This window comes from Pinus tabuliformis, chromosome 7 (genome assembly GCF_031772625.1).
Source record: "Pinus tabuliformis cultivar Carrire ecotype Pingquan chromosome 7, CPIR1, whole genome shotgun sequence".
Lineage (NCBI taxonomy): Eukaryota > Viridiplantae > Streptophyta > Pinopsida > Pinales > Pinaceae > Pinus > Pinus tabuliformis.
The window spans coordinates 563,093,436-563,106,143 of NC_142293.1; the positions used below are offsets into that span (position 1 = coordinate 563,093,436).

Genomic DNA, 12,708 nt, shown 5'->3' on the forward strand with positions numbered 1-12,708 from the left:
TAAAAATATATTTTAATAAATTATATATATATATATATATTAAATAAACATATATATTAATATATACCATATTAATTAATTACATTTTTTATTTTTTTATATAATAATACAACATATTTATTAGTTATTTATATATTAATTAATTATATTTTTTATTTTTTTTATATAATAATACAACATATTTATTAGTTATTTATATATTAATTAATTACATTTTTTATTTTTTTATATAATAATACAACATATTTATTAGTTATTTTATTTTTGTGAAGAAATTTATTTCTTATACTTATATTTAAATTCACTGTAACTACTCTACCATTCTTATTTCATATAAATTAATTAATATATAAATCTTATTTCATATAAATTAATTAATATATAAATAATTAATTTATAATATGAAATTAAAAAATAAAAATATATATTAAAAATTTGATTATTTCAATATTTGATAAATACAATTTTATAATATATTTAAGTAAATAAATATTTTTGTATATATGGATGGCAGACAAGTGGGACCATTTCGGGGATTTGAATTGGTGATGTTATAAGAAATGCCATCGAGGGTCAATCCAAAGTCTTGTCAATTCAAAAATCCATAAACAATAGACTATTAAATATATATATTTATATTAATATAATTTATTTATTTATTTTTTAAATTTAAATTTAAATGATTTAAAAGTTATTTATTTAATATAATTTTTTTTAAATAACCCATTATTATTTTGAAATAAAAAATATAAGAATCATTTTTTAAAATAAAAATAGATTCAAAATATTCATAAAATAAATAGTTTAAAAATAAAATTAGATTCAAAATATTCATAAAGTTGAGCCTTAAAGAAAGTTAAAGTTCAGTTCCCGATAAAGAAGCTGTTCGCTGTGAGGACCAGGGCGAAGCCCTGTACGTCACGACATCTTCGGGTCCGTGGCAGCTGGATTAATATTCTTTATGGGTAAGCGTAGGCCCATTGTGGCATTTTTTCAGAAAATCATTGATACGTAGTCTCCTGTGGGAGAAGCGAGCGGACAGCACGCCTCTTTGCCATTCAATCAGTGTACTCTAAACCGCTAAAATGATTGTCATATCAGTTTATTTCAGCGGTACAATTGATGGTTTTGGAAATATGTGAGCGTAGGTGCTTGGAAATAGTAACTACAACTTCTCTGATACAGTTGGCAAAGAATATTTCAGGGATACAATCGATGGCCTTGGAAATATGTTAGCTTAGGTGCTTGGAAATGCTAACTTCAACTTCTCCGACAAATTTGGCAAATAGGTTACTTCTTGGAAGCTGCAGCAGCACCTTTTATCGGAAACAACCACCAATTAAGTCCGTGCATGCCAAATTTCTTCAAGGTAACGAGGGTTTTCTACATCTTTTCTCGGTCTCGTTGGACCATAGCTTCATCATAAAACCGCTCCTGCAAGTTGAAATTATTTGTAATTTTCAACTTTTTGTCATGTTCGGTTTTTTGAAGTTTTCTTTGAACATTCAGCAATCTCTCGCATTTTAGGTTTTAATTTCTCTTTCTCATTGTAGTTTTAATTTCTCTTTCTGATAGGTTTTATCTTGATTTTGTTTTTTTAAATGGTTTGTGGACACTGGCTGCTAAGCACTGTACGATACATACTTCCTTGCATGAAAGAGACTTGCCGGCTCAGATGCCAGGCTACGAGGGTATTTATTTGGCGAAATTCCCTCAAGATTTGCACCCAGTCTCAGATCTCTGTATGACTGCGTGCCATTCAATTGGGGCAGATCACAAAAGGGAACCTGGTGGATGGCTTAACACTCTGTAACGTTAACAGTCAACCAAGGCCCTTCTGGCTGCTCATTTATCTTTAGTTGAATGATAATCTAATACCTATTTGTCTCAATCTCTCCGTTCTCTAAATCTTTTTATCCCTATTTTGGTTCAGAAGATCCACACAGCGAGTTAGTGTTACGTTTGAATTTTTTTTTCGCCCGTGTTTGTGCATAGCTACAACTCTACATACGGTTCTGTTGGTTGAGTTTTACCAATGACATAGATCCCACGGGGAATGCTCTGATCTCGCATTTTCAATAAGAGCCCTTATCCACAGCTAGTTGTTGCTCTTGAATTCTGGACTGCCCTCCTGAATGCCAAAAATCACATCTCCTGCATGCATAATTCAACCCCAAATGACTTTCTCCTCTCGTGAGATGAACTCTCTTTTACAATATTATGCATTGCTTTATTGCTTTCAATATAAAATTTGTTTTCATCTTTTACACCTTATGACTTTTGATTTTACCATTTATTTATTATTATTATTTTTTATCATTTGAACCTCACAGAAAGTTTAAAATTTAATTGCAGGTGATGGGTAACAAGCTGTCAAGGAGGCGTTCTCAGCAACGTGCACCCTCATATCGATCTAACAGGCATCTGGTTCCTGAAAGGTTACGCCAGCCTCAACAACAGATGGCACCCACGCAACCGGTGTCACTCAAAGAGAAATATGCGTTCATCCCAGATCAGTATGAAACCGTTGATCAGGTCAGTGTTCACTCTTTGCAACCTTATGGATTCCAACAGAACCTTGTTATATAACTGTGGAATTGGGTAATATGGCATCTCTGAGTTATTTTGGATTTGTTGGATAGAAAGCAATGCCTTTTTCTGTACTAGAAGTAATAGTAATTGTACTGTAAGTTATTGAATGCTACACTTTTCATCTTCACACAAGAAAAATACAGTTGTACTCACGCTGTTCCGCTCGGGTAACGTTTACAGTGTTTTAGCATCAAAAGAAAAAAGAAAAAGAGATTACTGTTTTTTTTTCTAGTTAAGACTAACCTAAGTAGAAAAAGAGATTACTGTTTTTTTTTCTAGTTAAGACTAACCTAAGTACCCAGGGGGATTTGAACCGGTGACCTATTGCACGGGGATTTGAACTGGTGACCTATCGCAAGGAGTGCTTTAACAACGCACCCATTCACCGTCAATCCAAAGCCCCATGGGCGAAAAAGAGATTACTGTTATTGTAACCTAGTTGATAATATTTGCTTAGTTGATATATTGTCTTCAAAGAAAATTCTCTCATAGGCTCATATTTATTACAATCTGATTGTCACAAATGGCAAAAGGCATTCCAAGGATTTTAAGGTGAAAACCCAAAGGGTTGTAGAAGAGTGGAGCGAATGAAGAAGGGGCGTGTGATATCTGCTGTACGGTACTTAAGCTTTCCGCCATTAACCTGGGCAAGTTGCAACAATAGTTTTAAGTTTTAATATTAGTAGGATTCCGAGCACAAACAGTTAAGTTGGCATAATTTTAGAGTTCCTGGTTACAACGTGGATTATAGAGCTGTTGAAGAGTGGGTTAATCTTATCAGCAACATATTGCAAGGATTCTTACAATTTTTGGTAGCAATCTACTTAGTGGTTAGTTAAATTTTTAGCAGTAAAGCCTGCAGATTTTGTAAAGATGACAAAAGGATGGACATTATAAATTGGATCAGCAATGCGAGTGTATACCCAAAATGCAATATGCTTGTACACGAAGATCACCATATCCAAGAGCCAAAGAATGGGCACACTAGAGCGTCTGTCCCACATAAGCAAGGATCACTATCATGTCCACTTTGGCTTCAAGTAGAAGAAAATCTATATCTGGACACATGAAAACTATGAAGTTGATTGATATGACATAGGATGAGTTTCCCAAAGTATATATTGACACATGGTAATGTATACTTATGAATGTGGATGTAGTTGCACAATTGTAGAAACGAACTTGATACAAGTAAAATGGGATAAATGGGATATAGGTAGGGACGATGGGACAAGATAATGCTCCTAGGTAGGTAAACTAATGAGATGAACATGCTTTGTACAATTTTGTTATTTCAATCAGTTTATTTATAACATTTTAGCTCCTTTCATCCATGGCATACCAAGTTTAGTTGATTAGTATGTAGATTGAGCATACCCCCTTAAAGCTTAAGAATAACAAGCATCATTGTTCTACAACAACTCATCAGAAATCTTGTTTATCCATAATCATAAGTCTATGGGCAAAACAACTCATATCGTAATATGTGGAAAATAAAGATTGTAAAAACCTATGTAGAATACCCTATCATGTAGTTACATTTAGTATGTTATTGTTAATAAGTCTATGCTAATAGAATTAAATATACTTAATCAAACATATAGAAATAACACAAAAGACACCTTAGGAAACTCAATTTGGGAAACCAACAACTTCCAAATTGCTAGCTTGCTCTAGTTATTATTAATGGTGTTTTTTTTATAGTGACAAGGCTCTTTGGCCTACAAAAGCTCAAGGGAAATACAAACAATACAATATTCCACATACCAATACCTTGACCTCCTTCTAGTCATTCTCTCAATATTTTACAAATTGTGTAGTACGGCGATAGCTTGACTTGTGTGCTATTTTTTTGTTTCCTTCATTTACCTTCTATTGCAACCTCCTTTTATCTCTCCTCCGTTGAACCTCTTTTCCATAGCTCCATCTTTCTCCTTGTGCCTCCGGGCAGGTGGAAGGCTAATAGCAGCAAGAAATCGTTCCAAACCATATCCTCAACAAGTAGAGTTATAGTTTTCCTCCTTTTCTCACTCTTAGTTTGTTTAGTGACTAGGAAAAACCACCTCCCAGATCTTCTGTGGATGTGTTGGATTTATAGTGCAAGAGACAGTAATTTTGTCTTTTCTTGCTTGGCATGGCAACCTCCTATTGGCTGTGGAATCATTCAAGCCCCCTTTGCAACTTTTTGGGCCTTTTCATCCTTGCCACATGTTGCTTGGTCATTAGTGGTAGGCGCCCCTATTAGTCCTTGTGGGGTTCCTATTTCCTTTGCATATGGTCTCCTGGCCTCAATTGGTTGGGGTAACTACACGAAGCCCTTGGTACAAAGGATATCTTGTAGTATGTTGTATAGTCTCTCCTAATGGCGAGTGGGGATGATCCCAATGGAACCCTCAATACTAGTGTATAGCCTCCATTATGTCTAGTGATACTGGAGTGTTACCCCAAGTGTTGTTTGGGGTGATTTATGTGATCTATTGCAACCTCCTTTCATCTCTCCTCCGTTGAACCTCTTTTCCATAGCTCCATGCTACCTTTCTCCTTGTGCCTCCGGGCAGGTGGAAGGCCAATAGCAACAAGAAATCGTTCCAAACCATATCCTCAACAAGCAGAGTTATAGTTTTCCTCCTTTTCTCACTCTTAGGTTGTTTAGTGACTAGGAAAAACCACCTCCCAAATCTTCTGTGGATGTGTTGGATTTATAGTGCAAGAGAGTAATTTTGTCTTTTCTTGCTTGGCACATGGCAACCTCCTATTGGCTGTGGAATTATTCAAGCCCCCTTTGCAACTTTTTGGGCCTTTTCATCCTTGCCACATGTTGCTTGGTCATTAGTGGTAGGCGCTCCTATTAGTCCTTGTGGGGTTCCTATTTCCTTGCATATGGTCTCCTGGCCTCAATTGGTTGGGATAACTACACGAAGCCCTTGGTACAAAGGATATCTTGTAGTATGTTGTATAGTCTCTCCTAATGGTGAGTGGGGATGATCCCAATGGAACCCTCAATACTAGTGTATAGCCTCCATTATGTCTAGTGATACTGGAGTGTTACCCCAAGTGTTGTTTTGGGTGATTTATGTGATCTATTGCAACCTCCTTTCATCTCTCCTCCGTTGAACCTCTTTTCCATAGCTCCATGCTACCTTTCTCCTTGTGCCTCCGGGTAGGTGGAAGGCCAATAGCAGCAAGAAATCGTTCCAAGCCATATTCTCAACAAGCAGAGTTATAGTTTTCCTCCTTTTCTCACTCTTAGGTTGTTTAGTGACTAGGAAAAACCACCTCCCAAATTTTCTGTGGATGTGTCGGATTTATAGTGCAAGAGACAGTAATTTTGTCTTTTCTTGCTTGGCACATGGCAACCTACCATTGGCTGTGGAATCATTCAAGCCCCCTTTGCAACTTTTTGGGCCTTTTCATCCTTGCCATATGTTGCTTGGTCATTAGTGGTAGGCGCTCCTATTAGTCCTTGTGGGGTTCCTATTTCCTTTGCATATGGTCTCCTGGCCTCAATTGGTTGGGGTAACTACACGAAGCCCTTGGTACAAAGGATATCTTGTAGTACGTTATATAGTCTCTCCTAATGGCGAGTGGTGATGATCCCAATGGAACCCTCAATACTAGTGTATAGCCTCCATTATGTCTAGTGATACTGGAGTGTTACCCCATGTGTTGTTTGGGGTGATTTATTTGGAAATTTTGGTACTAAAGTGTAGCCTCTAGCACCATTGGTTGCATAAGGGGACTACCACACCTTATAACTCATTTATTCACTATTTGGTATGTGTCCACTATCATTGCTTATCCACCACGTGTCCCACTAAACTTCAAGCTCAAATTTATTAAGGGATTTAGCAAGGGTTCTCAAGCACAATATTAACTAGAGAAACAATCTTTTAGCCATTTTGATTCTTCAAGGATCCATTTAGATATGAAGTCTTCAATGGGAGAGTTTTGGTCCCCAAAAGCTTCTAAGAAAAACTGAGAAAACCTACCTGTAGCTTGGTTTCTCTCATACCACTTAAATTTCCTTGGACTTTGTTTATTGAGGCCAAATTGCAAAATTTCTTGCTGTCCTCTTTGAGTCACTGGACCTTCTTTCACATAACTTCCTACTCCAATAACTAGCTCAATGATTTTGGAAGATCCATATCTCATAGGCTTCAACTTCTTGGCTACCCATGCAAGTATTCTCTGTTGAGATAAAGCTACACTTTGTTCCCATCACAAAATTTGTGCTTGGTCCTATGTTGGTTATGTGTGAGCTTTTGTGCTTCATTGGACTTTTCTTATGCTACTCTCTCATATAAAAATGATGCATGATCTTCTATATGAACTTGCTTTCTTTCTTTAGCCCCTCTTGCTTTTGTCGTATGTTTTTGTTTTGTTGTCCATAAGCAACATGAAAAAGATGAGGGTGGAAAATAACTAAAACTAGGTTGAAAAGGTACTTTTGTGTGGAAGAATGAGTTGCCCTATCGTAAGATTGCTGAGTATAAACTATTTGTCCATCACATGTCTTTGGATGCTTTCTATTATATTCTCTCAACAGTTGAACCAAAGTTTTGTTGGCAATTTCAATCTGCCTGTCAATATGAGGATAATATAGTACTTTAGCTTTGTATCCTTCCTTTCCTATATTATTGTCCAAAACTTTCATAGAAATTTAGAGGCTTGATAAGATATTGTTGAACTTGAAAAACCAAAATTTACACATACATTTGCAAATAACAACTTAGATGCTTCATGTTTTGAGATGGTCTTCATACAAGGAATAAGGACAAACTACTTGTTGAATCAATCCACAACCAAAAATAGGTTGACATGGCCTCTCCTTGGGATAGGCAAACCTCCAACAAAATCCATAGAAATATTTTCCCAAGGTTACTTGGTATTGTTAATGTTATGTACAATCCAAGCCTCTCATTATGGATTAGCAATGCCACAAAGATCACAACCTCTAATAAACTTGGAAACTTGTTCTTCCGTCTTAGGCTAGTAAACATATCTTTGTATATTTTCAATGGTCTTCCTAACACCAAAATGGCCAACAACTGAAGTATGTACTTTCAACATCAATTAAATTCTCCTTCCTTGTGGTGTACAATGTACACAACTTGCCTAGCTTGCATCCACCCTACAATTTTCACTTAACAATTCATGTGTGAAGGTCCCAAGCTACTTGATAATGCCACAATTGTAATTCTTTCCTTAGGTTGCCTCAATCACACATCAACTAATTTTTTTGTCACACCTTCCTTATATTTGATAAGCAGGTGGAATTGTTGCAAAAATCCCATCCATTTACAATGTCTTGCATATTGCTTTTTGCTTTGGCTTTGTAAGTGTTGCAATGGTTGGTGGTTAATGTGGATTATGGTTTCCGTTCTCGAGATATAGTGTTTTCATTTATTTACAACTTGAACTAGGGCAAAGAGCTCCTTGCCATAAGGAGGGAAGTTTAGCATTGCTCCATGGAGCAACTTTGAATGTAGCAAAATTGGTCTTCGTCCTTGTGTTAACACTGTTCCCATGGCATAGCCACTTGCACTAGTTTTAGTCCCAAAAGGTTCTCACAAATTAGGCATGGCGAAGACTAATGCATGGCCAATTTTTTGCTTTAGTTCTTATGAAGATCTCTAATTTTGTTTTCCCTAGCAAAACTCTTCCTTTTTTGTTGTTATGGCATGCAATGGTGCAATGACTATTGAAAGGGTAAAATGACCTTTCCTTAAATATTTGAGTTGCTCCATGAAACTTCCTACTACTAGCATTGGTGGGGGTAGGCCATTCACTTATAGCTTTAACATTGATTGGATCAACCTTCAACGCTCCTCCACCAAATCATATGTCCAAGGTACACCAAGGACTCCTTTCAAAACTCACACTTCTTGATATTTTCTATCAACTATTCCTCCTTAAGTGTCTTAGTACCTAGATGTCAGATGTGCTCTTGCGAAGTATCACTGAAGACCAATATGCCATTTAGATATACAATTACAAAAGAATCTATAAATGGATGTAGCACATCATTCATCAAACACATGGAAGTTGTAAGTGCATTACATAATCTGAAAGGTTTAAACTTTAATTAACAATTTTCATAAAGACCTTGTCTATTCTTGAATGTTATCTTCTAGTTATATTTTTCTTTCTCCTCATTTAGTGATATTTCAATTCAAACATAGTAAAGAACTTAGCTTGTTGCCATTGATCCAACGAGTCTCAATCTTTGGCAAAGGATACTTGTTCTAGTTGGTTGCTTAGTTCAAAGCTTTGTAGTCAATGCAAATCCTTCAACTTCCATCATTCTTGAGTAGTATGAGGATGGGTGACCCACAAGATGAAGTACTAGGATTTATGATTCCCTACTCTAATGTTTGCTGCAATTGTTTCTTCACATCATCTAGCTCCAAAACAAAATATCTATGTAATCCAATTTTAGGTAATGGGGATTCGAGCAACAATTGAATCTTATGTTCAATTTCCCTAGGGCAAATTTTTAGGTTCTTAAAATATTTCCTTGTAGGACTCTATCAATTGTTCTGGTCATTGGTTTTGCTCGCTGTCACATCCTTCCAAGGATGCACTGATCTCCATCTTACCTTCTTCTTATTGCGTCTCTTCTCTCAAGATATAGGATTCTCGTTTGCATTGATTAGCCTCACAGCCTGGTGTACACTTATTGATGAGAGATTTGATTTTCCTTCATGTGCATGGACAACGCCCATCTTTCACAACTCTGTATTGATTAGCCCTTCCTTTAAAGATAACATCCCTAAGATACAAATAAGGACTCCCGAAAATTACTCCATAGACATCTAATGGAATGACATATGCTCTACCTCATCAATGATATTAGATATATTTTTGGGATTCAACTACGTTAAGTCATTCACGTATGACCATTTCCATGAGAGGTAGTCGTAACTGACTAATTTCTCATGATTTTTGAATAGTTCACTTAGCGCTCATTGCATCGGGTGATGCTCACAGGGGTGAAGAAGTGGGATTGAAACTAGTGAAATGAATCACATAGCATCAATCATCACTTCCGAGACTTGCCCTCGGTAACCAGGACTTCCTGGGAGGTCACCCATCCTAGATTGCCTCTGGCTCAAGCGTGCTTAACTGTGGAGTTTTCCCCACAACCAAGCCCACTTAGCTTGCTACCCCATTTGCAAAACCTTAGCAAGTATTGTGCCTCATGAGCCATTCAAGTAGAGATCCCTTCACTCTTTTTGAATTTAAGTATGGGGGTTTACGTAGTGCATTATATTAGATATCATTTTTGGGATTCAATTGCGTTAAGTAAGTCATTCACGTATGACCATTTCCATGAGAGGTAGTCGTAACTGACTAATTTCTCATGATTTTTGAATAGTTCACTTAGCACTCATTGCATCGGGTGATGCTCACAGGGGTGAAGAAGTGGGATTGAAACTAGTGAAATGAATCACATAGCATCAATCATCACTTCTGGGGCTTGCACTCGGTAACCAGGTATTCTCGGGAGGTCACCCATCCTAAATCGCCTCTGGCTCAAGTGTGCTTAACTATAGCCTCTGGCTCAAGTGCGTTTAACTATAGAGTTTTCCCCACAATCAAGCCCACTTAGCTTGCTACTATTGGAAATACTGAGGGGGGGGTGAATCAGTATTTTTTTTTCCCACTATTGTTTTACCAGTTAAAACATATATATTCAGAACACAATATGAACAGCAAGAATAAATGCTTTTATTAATATAACTGTGCAGTAAAATAAATACAATATATAGATGGTCACAATCAGTTGCCAAGCTCCAACTTGGACCTTGGTGAGGCTCCAACCTCCAGAGCACCAACTCTATTTCCCCAAGACACCAGTCTTGGACTTAAGAGCACCAACTCCCAAGGACTTCAATCCTTCCTGCTTTTGAGGCACTAACCCCAAGGACTCCAATCCAGTCTCACTTCTGAGGCACCAGCCTCAAGGACTCCCATCCTTCTCACTTTTCAGGCTCCAACCCCAAGGACTCCAATCCTTCTGCTGTCAGAACTCTTCTTTGCTGAGTTCTGTCTATTTACAGCTTCACTGTAGTCTCCAAACTACAGTATCAATGACAACCATGTCTTCTTATGGATGAGTCTTCACAGCTCTGCACACTGCCCACGCATAGTCTCCAATAGCCTTTTCTGCTACTGCTGCCTCTATAACCTCCGCTGCTTCTGCAGCCTCTACAGCCTCTGCTGCTTTTACTACCTCACACTCTGGTTCTTCACCCCCACAACAGCTCCAACAGTGTTCAACAGTCGCAGCAGTGTTCACTAGCAAATTCAAACAATGCTCCACCACCTCTGCTGCTTCTGCTACCTCATATTCTGGTTTGTTTTCAACAACCATCACACACATGCAGTCCTCTATTTACTGTTTTATGCATACCTGTCTTTGTCCATTCGATTCCTCTTTCTCGCTGGCTCTTCGGCTTCCTTCTCGCCTGCTTCAGCTTCCTCACTTGTTGGCTTGTTTGTCGCTGTAGCTTCCTCTGTCCATTCGTTTTCACAGGACACGTTGAATCAATGAGCAAGGATCGAGTCATCCGTAGAGAACACAAGTTCAAAAACTTGTAACAGCGCTGCTTTGCCAATAATTGTGGGCATACACAGGGATGGCATTTTTTATTGGACAGCCACGTCCTTATCATAATCATAATCACCATGATTTGGTTTCTCAAGCTATCGGGACTGTTCCTTACAATATTTTTGCCTCCATACTTAAGAATCGGAGCCACCCTTTTATCACCGCTTTTATGTCTATCGAAAGCTTTCCTTAGGCTATGTGCCTTCTATAAACCTTGGACTTACTTAGAATCAGAGCCACCTTTTTATCGGCGCTTTTAATCACGCATCGGAAGCCACCGCCCAACCGCGTGTTAACTATCGGGCTAAGCTTTAAAGCCCCGCGGAAATGCACATATACAAATATATGGCCAACACTATAAAACCCCGCGGTCACATATATTTTAATACACGGGAAACCCATGTAATTCCGCTCAATATGAACATTCGCGGATTTCAAATCTTATCCGCCCGCCTTTATAATTATCGGCGGGTCCGGATTTCGGCGGTCTCAATAAACTCTTAACTCCAACCTCCGACGCCCTTGCGGACCCGATATGCCGATTACATCCCTTCCTAAAATGACTTCGGGTCCGGGATGTCGGGGTTTTCGCGGCCTCTTGCGATGCGATAGTTCTGCGGACCCGACGACCCTCTATACTCTGCTTCTTAATGATTTTGGGTCCAGCTTTTCGGCAGGTTCGCATCGGCAGTTTTGTAATACAAAGGGTTTGTGGACCCGACGCTCCTTTAGGTTCTGTTTTATAATATTTCGGCTCCAATTATCGGCGATGTCACATATCGCTTCCTCCGAAATGATACAAGTCCTCCGCGGACCCGATATGCTTTCTATTTTGCTTGATAAGAGTTTCGGCTCCGGGTCCTTCGGCGATTTCGCTGATCGCTACCTCCGAAATGATACAAGTCCTCCGCGGACCCGATATGCTTTCTATTTTGCTTGATAAGAGTTTCGGCTCCGGGTCCTTCGGCGATTTCGCTGATCGCTACCTCCGAAATGATACAAGTCCTCCGCGGACCCGATATGCTTTCTATTTTGCTTGATAAGAGTTTCGGCTCCGGATTTCGCTGATGCGATAAGGATTCTCTGCTCCGCGGACCCGATATGCTTTCTATTTTGCTTGATAAGAGTTTCGGCTCCGGATTTCAGAGCTTGCACCTTGAACAGTTCCGACGACTCCAAGGGACTTTCGCCGATGCGATAAGGATTCTCTGCTCCTCTGCGATTTCTTCTGGACCGTTGATCTGGCAAATCAAACGGCTCCTATGTATTCTCCCGCTTTGATGAAAGTTTGGCTTTAAACACAACTATATATATATGAAGTATTGTCTTCGATATGGCTCCTCTGCTCTGACACTCCTTCGATATGGCATATATATATGCTCTGTTCCATTTGCTCCTGTAGCTCCGCTAACCCTGTCTGCTCCATTGCTCCTCTTCTTTGGCATATATGTATGGTCTATAAGTATGGCTCCGATAGCTCCTCCGATGGCTCCTCTTGCTCC

The 12,708-nt window shown here is 38.5% G+C and overlaps 1 protein-coding gene across 5 annotated transcripts in view; it reads left to right on the plus strand.

The window, feature by feature from the left end:
* Positions 1–898: 898 nt before the first annotated feature.
* The window catches only part of LOC149248633 (E3 ubiquitin-protein ligase RGLG4-like), a 61,288-nt gene continuing 49,478 nt past the window's right edge, over positions 899–12,708 (plus strand). Inside the window, exons 1-2 of one of the 5 annotated variants that reach the window (XM_089458480.1) lie at positions 899–1,453; positions 2,356–2,535. In XM_089458480.1, coding sequence (XP_089314606.1) covers positions 2,359–2,535 — 177 coding nt within the window. In that variant the 5' untranslated portion in view covers positions 899–1,453; positions 2,356–2,358. Of the gene's footprint in view, positions 1,528–1,658; positions 2,194–2,355; positions 2,536–12,708 lie in introns of those variants that run through there. The other 4 variants (XM_089458477.1, XM_089458478.1, XM_089458481.1 and 1 more) reach the window with 4 other exon arrangements.